Here is a 17,020-nt window from a genome sequence, read left to right as displayed (position 1 = left end):
CAAGTGGCATTAGAACCAACCATACAACATGCCACCATTCGACTTGCACCGACCCCTGGGCTGACGTAAAATATCTTCTTTAATAGGCGGATCATGGGCTAGAGTCCAATTGCCTTCAGGCTAACGGAGGGAGGTTTTCCTGGCTTTCCTCACCATGTTACGCGAATGTGGGTTAGTTAAATCCAAAAAGTACTCCACGAAGGTAAATTTATTCCAATACTTGATCCAGAAGTTTCCTTGTCTTCTGGATTGGATTCAAAATTACAATACTATGTAGTTGAACATTGGTAGTCGTTAAGTCAAAAAGTCGGCTGTTCAGCGCCGGTTATTAAAAAAAATAAAAAAAATATAGGCTTTTAGAATTGATTACACTTTTCAAAGTATGTATGAACACTCGATTTCGTATTAAATTGAGATAAAATATTCATTCACACAATATTTGGAGTTTTCCAATAATACTTTCAGTGTACTTTTAGGACCACGGATTCTCATATTGGAAAAATTTTGTACTTCTTTTGCATTTGGGAAAAAATCTTTATATGGGTGAATTTGTTAAATTTCTCAAACAAAAATATTTTCTGTGCGAGCGTGTGCGTCTAGATTTAAATACTGTACTACTATTTTACATCGGACATTTTATGGAAAAAATATTAATAAACATCCTCAGTGGTAGACGGATCATGGGTTAGATTATTCTGCTATCACGCTAACCCTGAGATGTTTTCGTGGTTTTTCTCTGCATGTAACGCTAATGCGAGTTAGATCCATCAAAAAGTCCTCCACGAAGGCAAATGTTCCTCAAAACTTGGTCCAGGAGCTCTCTTGTCTTCTGAATTAGGTTCAAAATTATAAGGCTACGGAGTTAGTACATTAGTAGTCGTAAACCCAAAAATGGATTTTCAACGACGGTTGCAAAATAAAATGAAATAAAATTAAATATAAAATAAATCTTAATTTTTATTAAGAAAATATTTAATTCTTTATAGATCTCTGACAAAAAAAGTGTGAAATCTAACACTGTGATGTAAAGAAAACTTAAACCAACAATGTGATGTAAGTTTTATGTGCCAGATATACGGGCCTTAAAATAGATTTAAAAATTATTTATAATATTTTAAAAATATGCAATAATTTTGAATCATACAGAAATTGCTTGCTTCCCATAAATAAGAAAACCGAATAAAGGCGAGAAAGCACAGAATGGTAATCTTACTTTTAGCAAATACATTAGATACATAAATTCCTCCAAATATGTTCTGAATTAAACATACGGAATTATTCGGAAATCAAAAACTGGGAAGAAAATAAAAGATGTTTTTGAGTCGAAATATTTTTAGTGGGACTAATATAATATTACACACCAAGTCATTTTATTTTTGTTTCTTATCTCGGCCATATCTCTTAAAATTCGTCAAAATGCTTTTTTATACCTTTTTTTTTTATCCTTTTACATTACTTAAAGTCTGAGAAAATTCAGAGTTCAGAAATTCAGAGTTTTAAGCATTCAGTAAATTGATGAGCAATATGTGAACGAAGATGTTACTTGCTACAAAAAAAAAAAATTATTTTAATAAAATTAAAGTACAGCATAGAGCAGGCATTTCCGGTTGAAAAAAACATGATTCTGGTTTGTACAATCAAAAGATACCAGTATTTAAACCATTCATTTGGTAATTTTTCTGTTTATACGGTAACGATTTACCAGGAATTACAAAATTATAGTTCTTATTATCTCACAATGTCGACCGGTCTGTGTAGGGGGCAGGGAACTCTCCTTGCATCAGAAAGGTTCTGGGTTCGAATCCCGGGCAAGGCATGGATGTTTCTTTCTCTCTATAGCTGTGTTCTATGTCCTTTCTCCGTTGTGTGTGAATGTGACCCGCCCTATAAACGGGTTGTGGTAGTGTGACGTGGGTGACGCTGCTCCACCGCTGTGGCTTCGCTACAGGTGCCCACTGGGTAACGAGAAGAGAGTTAGCAGTTCTGGAACTTTCTGTGGCTAATGGACAATAGCTCCAAGTGTCCGCCATTAAAAAAAGAAGAAAAAAATATCTCACAATTAGTAAAAAAAAAAAAAAAAAAAAAAAAAAAAAAAAAAAAAAATTAAGAGTTTTTTTTTTTTTTTTTTTTTACTGAATAAATTATTTTTATGCCTGACTCTAAGGTATCATGATAAAATAACCAAATTTTACCTAGCTTACCATATTTTATCACATATTATAAAACAATATTTTATTGTTAATTTTAGCAAAATCATTACCAGAGCGCTTTGGTTATGATCTTGCTTAAATTTTAGCAAACGCGCTTTGGTAAGAATTACCAAGCATTTTGTATTTCCTATAGATGTAGAAATGCTGTAAATTTTACCATATTCTAGTAGGTTTGACCATATTCTTTTCTCAGAGTACTGATAGATTAAATCAAACTGTTTTAATACTTAATGTCATCTTAACTATTGAATTATAAAATACTTCATCATCGACATTTTCATTTGAAATACTAAGGCGAACGATACGACGTAGCCAAATTTCATACATTTCATCAAGGATTGAATTTTATTAAATGTTTTCAAAATAAAAGTGGAGTCTTTTTTTTGTTTCAGATTGTTAGAAATAATTTAAAATAATGAAATACTGGTTAATGTGTCTTCAATTTGTCTGTACACACATTTTTAATTCTGGAACTGTTTATGCGAACTGTCTAAAATTCACCTCTAGATCCTAAAAAAAATACATTCGGGTGCGAAGTTTTAAAATAATTTCATTTGCATGGGCTTGGAATTAATTATTTTTTTTAACTAAACTTGATATTTTTTCATTTAGTTAAAAGAGATGTTTACTCTGTTTAATCAAAGAACATTCTTTAGTATCTAATTTTTTTTTACATTAATTTAATTCAGTGAAGCTCAAGTTCCCTTCAAATAATAGATTTTCATAAAAACAGCATTAATCAGCATAAGAAGTCTTGAAAATATCATTATCATTCATGCTATTATTTTAACATACCTCAATCCGAAAAGATATGTTATAAATTCTTGTATTGTACTGTCAAACATAAAACACTTATTAGACTATAAAGGCAAAAGACTTGAATAAAATGCGCAAAGGTGGGAATAAGATATGGAATAGAGAGAATATGTATGTATTATTTTAGCTGTCTTTTATCATTAATAGAAGAAGGTGATAAGATATGACATGGTATTACTAAGTATTATTTTGAACATATGTAAAAATTCTCAATGCGCACATTATTTTCATGAAATGATAAGTTTATCAAAAATTAATGAAATATTTATCAGGTAAATATGAGCTTTTGCAGACAAACGCAATTTGTTTTAGATGAAAATTTGACTATTTCTGTATAATCTGTGCTTTTTATTAACTGGCTATATTTGTGTAATCATACAAATTTTTTTGTTTTAGATGGAAGGTTGGCTATATTAATTTGTGTAATTCCCATTGCTTAGTTTTTATATCTAAATTTTCAGGTTTAAAAGAAAACAGATTGAAATATTAATTGCTCCTGAATTTCGAAAACAGCATATTACGCAGAAAAAATGTATAAAAAATATTTAAAACCAACAATTTTAAATAATTATTTACAGAGATAATATTACAATAATATTATAATAATATAGTAGAGATAATATATTATATAATAAGAGATAATATTAAGATAATATTATTTAAAATTATACAGAGATTATATAATTTTAAATATTCAGTGAGAAACGTATATACATATATTAATGATAAAAATGTCTGTTATCAACTAAAAAAAATAAGAGCAAATATTCGAAGTTCTAAAAATATGAAAAAGAATCCTCTTTTTTTTTAATACGACGGTTGCTATTTATATTTCTGGCCTAATAATGAAAAAACAAACATGTAGGATCGAAATTGGTTTTATTGTTTTTCAAAATATTCTCCATGATGATCAATACACTTTTGCATGCGTTTGAACCAATTTTCAAAGCACTTTTTCCAGTCCGATTGAGGTAACTCCAAAACATGCGTTTTGAATGCATCAACCGCTTCTTCGGGGGTCGAAAATCGTTGTCCACGTAATTTATTTTTGATGTATGGGAATAAGAAGAAGTCATTGGGTGCCAAATCCGGGCTGTACGACGGATGACCCATCAGTTCGATCTTTCGCTCCGTCAGAAATGCCTTTGTTTGAGTCGATGTGTGAGAGCTCGCATTGTCATGATGAAGAATGATTCGCCTGTTCTTCTGCTTTTTTCGAATTTCTCCGATGACTTCTGGCAAAAAAATGGTCGTGTACCATTCAGAATTGACCGTCCTGCGTTGCTCTAACGCCACTGTTGCCACATGACCGCTAATGCCGAAGAAACAGGCAATCATTTGTTTCGATGTGCTTCTTCCTCGAACAACTTTTGTTGGTTTTGCCTCGTCTTGGAAGACCCATACAGTTGATTGCCGTTTTGTTTCCGGCTCGTATGCATAGATCCATGATTCGTCTCCTGTGTAGATGTTATACACAGCCTTTGATGTACCTTGAACGTATTTTTCATACATTTCCTTGCACCAATCGACACGAGCCTTTTTTTGAGCGTTTGTCAGATTATGCGGGATCCAACGCGAACAAATTTTTTTTACGCTCAAATGTTCATGCAATATTTTATTGATGCTAGTCATACTGATGTCCAAAGACGCTTCTATCTCACGGTATGTCACATGACGATCTTGCTTTATCAGTTCACGCACAGCATCGATATTTTCTGGCACAACAACGGATTTTGGACGACCTGCACGGGATTCGTCCTGGATCGAACATCGACCACGATTAAATTCGTTATACCAATTTTTTACAGTGCTGTAGGATGGCGCTCTATCGCTGAATAAAGAATTAAGTTCATCGAAGCACTCTTGTCTTGACAATCCACGTCGAAAGTTATGAAAGATAATGGCACGAAAATGTTCACGATTCAATTCCATTTTTTGAAAGAGAAGAACTTTTCAATTTACTGTCAACAACACAAATGAAGCTATAATGGTAAATCGTCTGCTGAATTTATGTTTAAAAATATCAAACTTTCGATTAAAATCGTCTGCGGTCGCCTTGCAACACTTACTGTTTCCAAGGCCAGAAATATAAATAGCAACCCTCGTAATAGAGATGTACAAGTCAAAGGCTGTACTATATAACTTGACTGTTACATTCAATTCATTGCCATAATATTGTGGTTGTCAGTGACAATCAGTTTTTTGCACTTTCTTTTATATTGATCTAATTGGTTGCTACTGGTATGTGTTTGGTCGCTGATAAGTATTCAGTATACTTGTAATTGACTCAGTTATCTAAATTGCTGAAATAATATGCGTCAATCGTACTCAATAAGATCATTGCATTTACTTTGTAACATTATTTAAGCATGTCAAGCTTGAAATACGAGTCGTTTTTTATAATTTATTTAACGATTGCTGAAAAGAGAATCATTTAAAGTTTTTTTCCGAGCAAATAAAAAAAATTTTAAAATTTTTTCATGATTTTTTAACATTTTGAACCGCATATTACGCAACAGAAAACAGTAGTTACTTTTGCGCAGTAATTTGGACTGTGTGAAAAATTCAAGAAACTCATAATACTTACTAAGTTTATTGTATATTGTAACAAAATACTAACGCACAAATGATATACTTGTTTAACATAATAATTGCAAATTAATACTGCATATTACGCGCATATTTTATTCAGCGCAATAATTTATTTATTGTATAATCATACTGCAATCTTTACTTGTTATTCTATTTCTTTTTTGAAAATATAATCACATTTTGAAAATGTAAAAAAATAGATAAATGTAAGGCATATTTTTGTGAATTAAACTTTTTTCAATAATTTCATTTATTGTGCAAGCAATATTATTTTAAAAAAGTTTATATTTTATTAACATCCGTATGTCCAGTCTTCGCAGTCATCGTCCCTTGGACGTTCTCCTCCTGGTCCTTCTTCAGCTTCTGGTTCTGGATCTGGTTCGGCAGTTTCTGGTTCAGGTTCAGGCTCTTTTGTTTCTGGTTCAGGTTCAGGCTCTTTTGTTTCTGGTTCAGGTGGTTGTGCTGTACTTAAATCCTCTTTTCCAGGTACTACGCATTCTGGCTTATGTTTAATAACACGCTATAATAGAATCAGTAGAATTCATAAACAGGAAACATAATTCGAAAATACAATCGATCATATTTAAATTGATAATTAAGATATAAATTTACACATAAATGGTGAGCGAAAAAGTGAAATTTCTAACAAAAGACACTTTTCTAGGTAAGAATTCATACTTTGATAGAAGGATTAATTCACGACAAAATTAATTTTTATAGTAAACTAAGGGGTATAAGTGATGAAATAACACAGAAGAACGAGCAAGTGATTTTGAAAAATTCATATCACCTTAAAGGAACTACAACTGTGCTAAAATATGTAATAAATAAAAAAAAATAATGAGATCAATTCAAATAAGATGAGAGGGTATAAAAATTATGCGGGAAGATATATAATTTTTTTTTTGGTGCTGGAAAAGATAATACTTCATTAAGCTGCATTTGTTAAATAGGAAATAACTAGTTGGTTCCAGGATTGTTTCCTTCTTAAATGAATCCCCCTTTTAACTGTTGGATACTTTCAACTGTTGGAAAAGCCTAAAGTAATCTAAGAAATTTTTAAAATATATAAATTCTTTTGAATTTTTTGTTAGGTTTTACACTTGATAAGTATGCAGAAAAGTACTAGGAAATATTCTACGACGTAATTAGTTCAGCAAATCCTACGCACTGTAAAATATTTAGGATCAAATTACAATATAAAGTGCCGGCACTTTGGGGTACTACATCATCGGTAAAATCCATTTTAACGCAAAATCATTTTTACCTTGAAATATTATACTCTAATTTTAACGTTAATATATATTTCATTAAAATTATTCAGTGGTTTTATGGTAATTATTACTGTAAAAATTACGGTATATCGGATATTTTGTTTCGTAACATTCCCCTTTTAAAGTGAACTAGGAGGCTCCGCCCCCTGCTCGCTAACGCTCGCCAACCCCCGAGAATTGCTACACAATCCTATGTGGTTCACGCCGTGAACCATGGCTCGCTGCGCTCGCTCGCCAATGAACACAATGTTCCAGCACAAAGACATAATATATTATCATCAAAGACATAGTATTTTATCATCAAAGACATAGTATTGTACTTATGTAGAAGAATTCTACCAATGTTCTTATTGGCTTTTAAAAAAGTATATTAGCTATTTAGATTGTACATGGTGAAAAAATCAAAACATTAGCTAAATAAGAAACATATTAGCAAAATAAATTATCAAATATTGCTTCACTAATATTCTGCATTTTAAAGCGTGAAAATTCAATGCATTCAATACAAACACTTAAACGTTTTTTAGACGTTTAGGTAGCTCCCAGTAGAAAAATATCAATTCAACAGCGGCCTTTTAAAGCATTCTCACTTCAATTAATTAATTAATTCCTAATTGAGTTTAAATTAAATATTGTCATGTTTTTAGTGCATGAATCTGAATTGAACAATCTGATAATGCTCACTCTGGTTATTGTTATCTGGTTGCTCACTACGTGCTCTTGCGCGCCGAATCCATTAATTAAAAATGAAAACTCATCGGTTTTATTGATACATACATACATACGTACGTATTAGCGTTTTATATAATATAGATTTTAGGATAAGAAATTCCAGCATCCTGAGTGCCGGTATTTTATAGCATAGTTTGATTCAGAATTTTTTCTTAACAATGCATGAGATTTATGTTTCAAATTCATTTAATGTCAATATTAGTATTTAATTTTTATCCCATAGTTTTATCTAGTTCAATGCATTTAAAGGGCATTTAATGCAGATTTTATAATATATTCTTTTTAGTACTTAATGCAAAGAAGTTAAAGTAAAATACAAGTGTATTTCTATAGAAATGGACAAAGTCTTCTTAAACATGATATTATCTTTTCCATTAAAGCTTCATAAAATGATTTATAAAATTGATCAAAGACATTAAGAATTGAAGCTCAAGCAAACTTTTTAAATATTTCAAAAATTTGGAGAAAAATTTTTTGATCAAAACGTTTGTTTCTTTAAATCAAGGGCCATCGAGATATGCATTTAACTAAATGAGGTCTTTTTCTCTTATGAGCGTAAAGAATTCAGAATTTTTTTTTATGACATCGGTGCTCGACATTAATTGCCATTTTGACATTTCATTGACATTGATTTGACAATTTAACGATGGTTTAATTTCCTGATTATCATGAAACTGTATATAATGTTGAATTTTACGACTCTAACAAATAAGTTTATAAGGAAGTTTGAACTCACTCCAAAAATGGTTAATTCGTGGGTAGCAACGCATTCAAGACCTTCTACGCATGGGCACTGGAAAAGATGCATATCTGGCTCCTCTTCTTGGTCTTTTTTAACGATTGGTGTGCATGATTCTCCTACATGAGAAGAATACAACTGGTTTTTATTATACATATAATAAATTTGGATAGCATATAATATATTCATTGTTTGTTGCCAACAAATACTGCTTTTCCGATTAACACTTCTGATTTATAGGTGCGGTGCTGTGTACTAGTGGTGGTGCTCTTTGTTTGAAATACATGGATTTTATTCACAATACTTTCAATGGACAGCAATCCCGATATCATAGTCTTCGTTAATCAAATAAAATATCGAATCAATAAAATGCAATAATACAGTTCGTATAACTTTCTTTGAAATTACAATTTAATTCTCACGTAATAACACCCGTGTACCGAAAGACATCGTTTAAAACATATTAAATGCCATCAATATTATAAATGAGAGTTATTACATATCTTCCATCGCTTAGGTAAATATAGTTTTTGCATAAATTCGTCTTACAGTTAAACTTCAAATCCTTGAATCTGTATACCAATACAACTTAAAATTCTTTTTGAGAATAAAAGCATGGGTGCAAGTCTTCCGTCTACAGGACGGATTTCCGTCTTTCGAAAATGTCCGCGGACGGAAGTAAGACGGAAACAAGACTGACTCGAAGACGGAAACCGGAATTTTTTTTTTCTGTCCTTAAAAGTATTTTTAGGTCTACGTTATTGGTCTACTTTCTTATGTCCTGTTGTTATTTTATCAAAAGACAGATGAATAAATATTTTTTGTACAGTATTTAAACTTGGTGTATTATGGTAAAGCTTTCTTAGACAGTTTGCATATGTCGAGGGGGTATTGCGTATGTTAGGTATTTCAGTCAAAAAATTTTCAGTCTTGGCCTTTTTTCCAACTTGCACCCATGAATAAAAGTGTGTGGTTTTATCTTTTACTTCTGCCAATCATAATTAATTATGTTTACCAACCACATTAATGAATTATTTTTATTAAATGTTTTTAAGATTTCCTAATATTGTTTTCAATGTAATGTTTTCGCAATCGCAATTATCTTTGATATGATTACAAATGATATTTCACATTTTATATTATAAAGTAACCATATGTTTAAATATGAGATTTAAGTGCATCATTTATCATCATCATCATATCTGGCTAGACAGCCCAGGGTGGGCCAGTGGCTTCCTTTGAATTCGAATCCACTTCTCTCTACTTTTGATACTTGTTCGCCAGTTTTTCTCCTTTAGATCATTTATCATCATTAGACATCATTTATATCTTTTTATATTCGACTTAATGAAATAATTGCTTTAAAAATTCTAGATGAAATTATTAACAAAAATAAAATTAGCAATTGCTCAATTAATAACCCTCATTTACTAGTTCTACAAACATTTAGGATAGAGGAAGAATTATTTAAATTGAAGATCATATTTAGCAATTGTGTTTGGTTGTCAAACCTGAAAGGATATTTTATTCTTAAGCGAAAACAACAGTAAAACTTTCACAAAAATGAAAAACAAACTCATTGCAATTTTCTATAGTCCATTCTTCTTAAAATATTGCATCAAAATATTAAATTTATTTTTGTTAAAATGTAAAAATCACAGTATAATATATCAAACACGGTGCAAGATACGATGAGACATAAGAACTAACTTTTTTTATCTTCTGGTATTTGTAACAAACTAAAAATTAAGCTAAAATATGAACAAATAGATAATAAAAAAATCATTAAGCTAAGTTTATTACAGTCATTGAAAAATTTGTTTAAAATTTTTGCTTTTTTTTTACCTACTGTGTTGTTTTTCCTTTAATTGCATGAAAGCAGCATATTAGAAATTCATAATACATTTTAATTCTTTGCTTATTGTTTCAAACGCATTTTAACTTTTTTTAAGAAATAATAGAATCGAAGAAAAATATAAAATTCTAAAACATATGTACATTGAAATGAGAAATATTCCAAAGGAAAAATTTTTTGCTTGTCATTTATTTTATTTTCCGGTTTCCGTGACACAACTGAAATGAGTGTACTCTTACTTGTGTTCTGTCATGACAAATATTTGCTTTCTTATGAAAATTCGAATATTTGACGTTAAAAACAAACATTTTAGACGTCTTTATTTAAAAAAAACATTTCTTTAGGAAATCTTAATGTAGAACCCTAAAGCTTTATATTGTGGCGACATGTTACATTTTTTAGAAAAATGTATTGAAACTTTTGAACATATTATTTTAAGACAATAAAAATAATCTAAACTTATAATATGTTTTTTTTTAAATATTTATATTATTAATCCGTTAATACCTGTTACCCTTCACTATTAATGGCTCCAACAGCGTGTTGCAATCCCACTGAAAATTCTCCGGAATACTATCAAAGTCTAAAATCTTTGGAAATTTAAACACATAACTATTCAAACATTGATTTAAACTATTAAACACAAATATTTTATTAAAAATGGAAAATAGTTAACACTTTACTAATTAACATTGCAACAAAAACTAGTTTTAAGTAGGTCTTGAATTACTTACTAAACTACAGTATTAACAAAAACCCGGCCATTATCATGCTCTTTGTAAAAAATTACTTATCAAATTTCGTTTTAAAATACTGGCAATCTGAAAGCAACATTCTCAAAACATGTTTTACCGTAAAACCATTTCTACCGAAATATTATAAATTTTTTATTCCATAAAATTTTAGGATAAATTGTATTGGCACCGTTAGTGCCGATACTTTTCACCATAATTTAATCAGCAATTTTTTACAAAGTATCCCACGCTGGATACATAAGCCCCAGTATTAAGACTTTTTTCAATACCTTCTTGGGTGAATCTAGTTTTAAGATTTATTTTTTGATTCAATGATTTCATCTGAGCAAATTAATTTCAAATATTTGCATAAATGATTTTATTAATCCAATGCTTCGAACTGACCTTCTTTTCTCAGACTTCTGCAGACGCCTCCAAAGAATGATACAATAGCGTAAGTCACGCAGCATTCGCCCTCTTCACAATCATCTGCTGATTTGCAGCGTCCCCTGGCACCAAGAGATACCTGAAACCAAGAAAAAAAAAAATTACGATGAAGGCAAACATATTTCTGAACCTTAACTTGTTTAGTAACTTAAAGTTAACTGAGCAGACCTAAATGAAGAATTAGTCTTTTCATTGTATTTCTAAAAACATTGTCATTAGGTTATATTATGTTTCCACTAAAGTTCAATCATAATATTAAATAATCAAGTTTAAATCATGTGATCTTACTATTAAAGTTGCAGTTTGAATGATAGAGAAATTTTGCATAGCATTGCGATTTTCTGTTAATTCTAACAAAAACGCTATTTAAGCATGACAGCGCATGCGCGAAATATCCATACAAATCGCATACTCACTAAAAGGGTAGAATATAAGGTTATCGTGAAGATAAACTTAAAGCAAACGCTATTCAAAATCTCTCTATTATAGTTCTACTGTTGTCGAAGTTATAACTCTACTATAGTAGAGCGCTATTTAAGCATCACAGCGCATGCGCGAAATATCCATACAAATCGCATATTCACTAAAAGGGTAGAATATAAGGTTATCGTGAAGATAAACTTAAAGCAAACGCTAGTCAAAATCTCTCTATTATAGTTCTACTGTTGTCGAAGTTATAACTCTACTATAGTAGAGCGCTATTTAAGCACCACAGCGCATGCGCGAAAAATCCATACAAATCGCATATTCACTAAAAGGGTAGAATATAAGGTTATCGTAAAGATAAACTTAAAGCAAACGCTAGTCAAAATCTCTCTATTATAGTTCTACTGTTGTCGAAGTTATAACTCTACTATAGTAGAAGTTATAGTTTTATTATAATTCCAAATTTAAATAGCTAAACTTCTTAATAAAAGTATAATTATTGTATTCTTTCCTTTAAAATTATTTATTAGAAATGATTATGATTAGCGTAATGTACTTATATAATAAATTTAAAAAAATTCATATTTGAAATAAATTTTTCTAGCAAATTATTTAACTACTTAATGCTTGCTTATGCAAGTTTCTACACAGTTAAAGCTCACTGCTGTGAATTTTTTATCCAAATTAAATTAATTAGCATGCAAAACGTTATTTTAATGTTTAAAATAATATTTTATACATATTCATGCATTGTTTTCTAAAGTTATTCTGAAATTAAAATAGCACGACTTTTATCATAGCATTTTTTAAAAATAATTTTATTAATAAAATGAATAAATTTTAATTAATGTGTCAATAAAAAATTCAAATTATTAAGAAATAAAGAATAATTTATAATCTGAAATCCAATTTACCAATAATAATTTATTCAATTCTAACGTTTTAATTGCTTACAAAATTATTCTTATACAATTTTTAAAACTATTTACGCTATCTAAACTAATTACTCTGAATTATTTAGGTAGGCAAAGTAACGGTTTCATGACATAAAATCTTCATAAAATAATAATTATATGAATAAATAAGTAAAAATGATGCATTATAAGTAAATAATTTTAAAAATATAACAAATTCAGTATTGATTGGTTAGAAAAAATAATGAAGTCTTAAGTGTTAAACTAAATGTAAATTTGAAAGGAAATAAATTATATGAATAAATATTAATTGGATAAATTATGAATGAATTTAAATTCTTTGAAATATTTTGTATAAAAATTAATAATTCTATTAAAAGCAAAAGTGATAATATACTCACAGCTGCACAAGCAAAGCATAAAGCCAAAACAAACCACTTCATGTTTAGCTTTTGCAAAGAGGGATTATTTCTTGAAATAATATGCTAAAACTTAGCAATTTTTTATTCCTTATATACAATATTTCTCTTCTATTCTTTCTATCCATTTATGCGTTCTACTTATCCTAAGAAAGTGACGACAATCCTTATCAGAAAGAAAGAAAGAAAGTAGAGAATCCACCTTATGTTAAATACTATTATTCTTTCAAGAATGAATGATAAAGTGAAGACTTCTTTAAATAAATTCTTATAAAATGAATTAAATGATTTTTAGTGAAATTATCTTATCAAAATATAAGGATTAGGAAAGCATCCATATGTTTTACTAAAAAAAGTTTAAAATTTATACATTTATATTTCAAAATTTATATTATCGATCTATATAGCTTGAAGCACATTTTTAAATCATAAGCAATAAAATAAATATTAAATTAAGTTATAATAAAAAAATAATAGGTATCTGATAAGCTCACTGATAAGTATTCAGTATGCTGGTAATTGACTCAGTTATCTAGATTGCTGAAATAATATGAATCAATCTTACTTAATAAGATCATTGCAGTTACTTTGTAACATTATGCAAGCATGTCAAGCTTGAAATACGAGTCTTTTTTTCATAATTTACCTAATGATTGTTGTAAAGAGAATAATTTAAAGTTTTTTTGCGAGAAAGTAAAACATTTTTTTAAAATTCTTTCGTAATTTTTTAACATTTTAAACCGCATATTACCCAACAGAAAACTGTAGTTACTTTTGCTTTGTGTGGAAAATTGAAGAAACTCATAATACTTGCTAAGTTTATTGTATATTTTAACAAAATACTGAAGCACAAATAATATACTTGTTTAACATAATAATTGCAAATTAAAACTGCGTATTACGAGTGTTTAGCACATTAATTTGTTTATTGTATAATAATACTACAATCTTCAATTGTTATTCTTTTTCGTTTTTAAAAATGTAAGGCATATTTTTGCGAATTATGCGTTTTTCAATAATTTCATTTATTATGAGAGCAATATTATTTTTCAAAAGTTTTTATTTTGTTAACATCCGTAAGTCCAGTCTTCGCAGGCATCGTCCCTTGGGCGTTCTCCTCCTGGTCATTCTTCAGTTACTGGTTCGGGATCTGGTTCGGCAGTTTCGGGCTCAGATTCTGGTTCTTTTGTTTCTGGTTCAGGTGGTTGTGCTGTACTCAAATCCTCTTTTCCATCTTCACAAGTCATAAGTATAAGTCACGCAACATTTGCCCTCTTCACAATCATCTGCTGGTTTGCAGCGTCTCTTGGCTCCAAGAGATACCTGAAACAAGCAAAAATTACTATAAAGAGAAAAATATTTCGGAATTATAACTTATTTAGTAGTTTTAAGTTAATAGAACTTTACGATGGGCCTAAATGAAGAATTAGTATTTTAATTATATTTCTAAAAACAATGCCATTATACTATGGATGGGTGGTCTAATGTAAACAATAACAAGCGTCCTTAAACCGGAAGAAATTTAGAAAATTTCCTGTGTATCCCTCCGCTTATGTTATGACTACGAGGCGATGTGTGAACAAGCCTAATATTCTATGCAGTTTTGTTATTGTAATTTGGGTTCAAATCTAAACATAATTGTACCATTCGTAAGAGCTTTCAGAAATGTATTGATTCTCAGAGGTCGTAAAGCCAAAAAAATTTTTGGAAAGTTAATACAGTACAGAACCCGTTATCCGGAAATCGGAAAACCAAAAAACCGGAACGAAATTCGATAAATTTTCCCGCCATTTTTTTAAAAAAAAAAATGTTTAAAGATGTTTACCTTACCATCATTTTGGAAATAATTCTTAAGGTTTGCCATGTTTTGTATTTTATCCCTTATTTGGCTACATTTGAATAAAATGTCGCCAAAAATATCTTTAAAAATATCTTTTTAAGATAGCCTTATTAGAAAATATTCTAATGATTATAGTATTAATATGTAATGCTGAAGTTTAAAAGCTGAAGGAAAGAACTCGGTACATGTGAAATACTGCAAAAGATATGATGCAATAATATGATGGCGCGTTTTTTCAATCTGCGGCGTAAAAATATATCGGAAGCAGTAACCCGGAAGTCTTGAAAGAGCAATTTTACCACTAGCGCCACCACCCTTAGCTTTACACGGTCACCCATCCATATTATGTTTCCACTAAAGTTTAATCATAGTATTATATAATCAAGTTTAAATTAGGTGATCATACTTTTGAAGTTGAAGTTTGAATGATATAGAAACTTTACTTAGCGTTACGATTTTCTGTTAACTTTAGCAAAAACGCTATTTCAGCTATTAAGCGCATGCGCGAAATTTCCTTACAAATCGCAGATTCGCTAGGAGGATAGATTGTAAGGTTATCGTGAAGGTTAACTTAAAGCAAACGCTAGTCAAAATCTCTCTATTATAGTTCAAACTATAGTTCAACTATAGTTGAAGTTATAACTCTACCATAGTTGAAGTTATAGTTTTATTATAGATTAAAATTTAAATAGCTAAACCTCTAAATTAAAATGTATATATTGTATTCGTTCCCCTTGTAATTATTTATTAGAAATGATTATGTTTAGCGTGATGCACAATATAATAAATTTAAAAAGATTCATATCTGAAATAATTTTTTCTAGAAAATTATTTAACTACTTAATGCTTACTTACGCAAGTTTCTACACAGTTAAGGATCACTGCTGTAAAGTTTTTATTCTAAATTAAATTAATTAGCATAAAAAATATTAGCAAAAGCACCAGAAAAAGAATTACCTTGCGGAATCTCTGTATTTCGCTTATAAAAATTAAGGCTATTTAAAAGTACGTTTTTTCTTAAAATTTTATTTTCTTATTTTTATTTTCTTGAAGTTTTATTTTCGTATTTTCATTTTCTTAAAAGTTTTATCTTCTTAAAATTATTTTACTTAAGATTATAGAAGAGAAAAATATTGTTATTGATAGTTACATTGATGTTTTGAATTTTATTAATAATAATGTGGTTTCTAATATTAATATTTTTGACATTGAAAATTTGTACACTAGTATACTACAAGCACAAATAATTGATATTTGTAGTGGCATTTTCGATAAATATTTATTTAATGAAAATATTAATAAATCTTATTGGATGGATATGTGTATGTTTAATCTTTTTGAAAATGTACTTTTTAATGGCCTTAATTTTTATTAAAAAAATAGGGATTTCGCAAGGTAATTCTTTTTCTGGTGCTGTTGCTAATATTTTATTTGCATTTTTTTGAAGCTAAATCTAGCGAGTTTAATGATTTTAAAGCTTTTAGATATATTGATGATTTAATTTTGTTCAATTGTGATAATTATGATTTTATTTCTTATATAAAGAATTGATTTTGAAGAAGAAGAATGTAAATTGCTTAAATATTGAATATTTATATTTTAAAATTGATATTGTTCATAAGCAAATTGAAATTGGTGTTTATGATAGAAGAAAAGCTTTTAATTTTAAACTTACTCTTTTCTGTAAGTTTGAAACTAATTTGTGCAGTAAAATTTTCAAAAATTAAGTTTTTTCTCAATTGTTTAGAATTAATAAAATTTGTGATATTGTTTTAGGCTTTCTAGAGACAACTAGTAATTTTTTTAAAAAATTTAGAAAATAATGGTTTTTCTTTTAATTTTTGCAATATTGATTTTAAAATTAAGAAAATGATTGAGAAATAATAGTTTTTTCTTTTAATAAGGCAAAATCCAAGTCTTGATTGAGTTGCCCCGGTCAAGCTTTACTATTAATGATGTCACTATTTTCTGGCTCTTTCTTAACTTCTGTCCCTTTTTTTCTTTCTACTGTGCAAGTTATGG

The 17,020-nt window shown here is 29.1% G+C and overlaps 2 protein-coding genes across 6 annotated transcripts in view; one reads left to right on the top strand and one right to left on the bottom strand.

Moving 5' to 3' along the window:
* Nucleotides 1-17,020, top strand: part of LOC122271814 (voltage-dependent calcium channel subunit alpha-2/delta-3) — a 485,956-nt gene that overhangs the window by 107,279 nt on the left and 361,657 nt on the right. The window lies entirely within an intron of this gene.
* LOC147806936 (uncharacterized) lies at nucleotides 5,601-13,224 on the bottom strand. Its single transcript, XM_087167458.1, has 4 exons — nucleotides 13,141-13,224; nucleotides 11,358-11,478; nucleotides 8,361-8,482; nucleotides 5,601-6,138 (listed from the first exon to the last, which is right to left on the bottom strand). The coding sequence occupies exons 1-4, from the start codon at nucleotides 13,180-13,182 to the stop codon at nucleotides 5,911-5,913; spliced, it is 513 nt and encodes a 170-aa protein (XP_087023584.1). The 5' UTR covers nucleotides 13,183-13,224; the 3' UTR covers nucleotides 5,601-5,910.

The sequence above is a fragment of the Parasteatoda tepidariorum genome, chromosome 7 (assembly GCF_982258835.1).
Source record: "Parasteatoda tepidariorum strain Cologne lab strain chromosome 7, Ptep-v5.0, whole genome shotgun sequence".
NCBI lineage: Eukaryota > Metazoa > Arthropoda > Arachnida > Araneae > Theridiidae > Parasteatoda > Parasteatoda tepidariorum.
The sequence above is the reverse complement of the archived record's forward strand: the minus strand, read 5'-3'. Positions and strand labels throughout refer to the sequence as shown.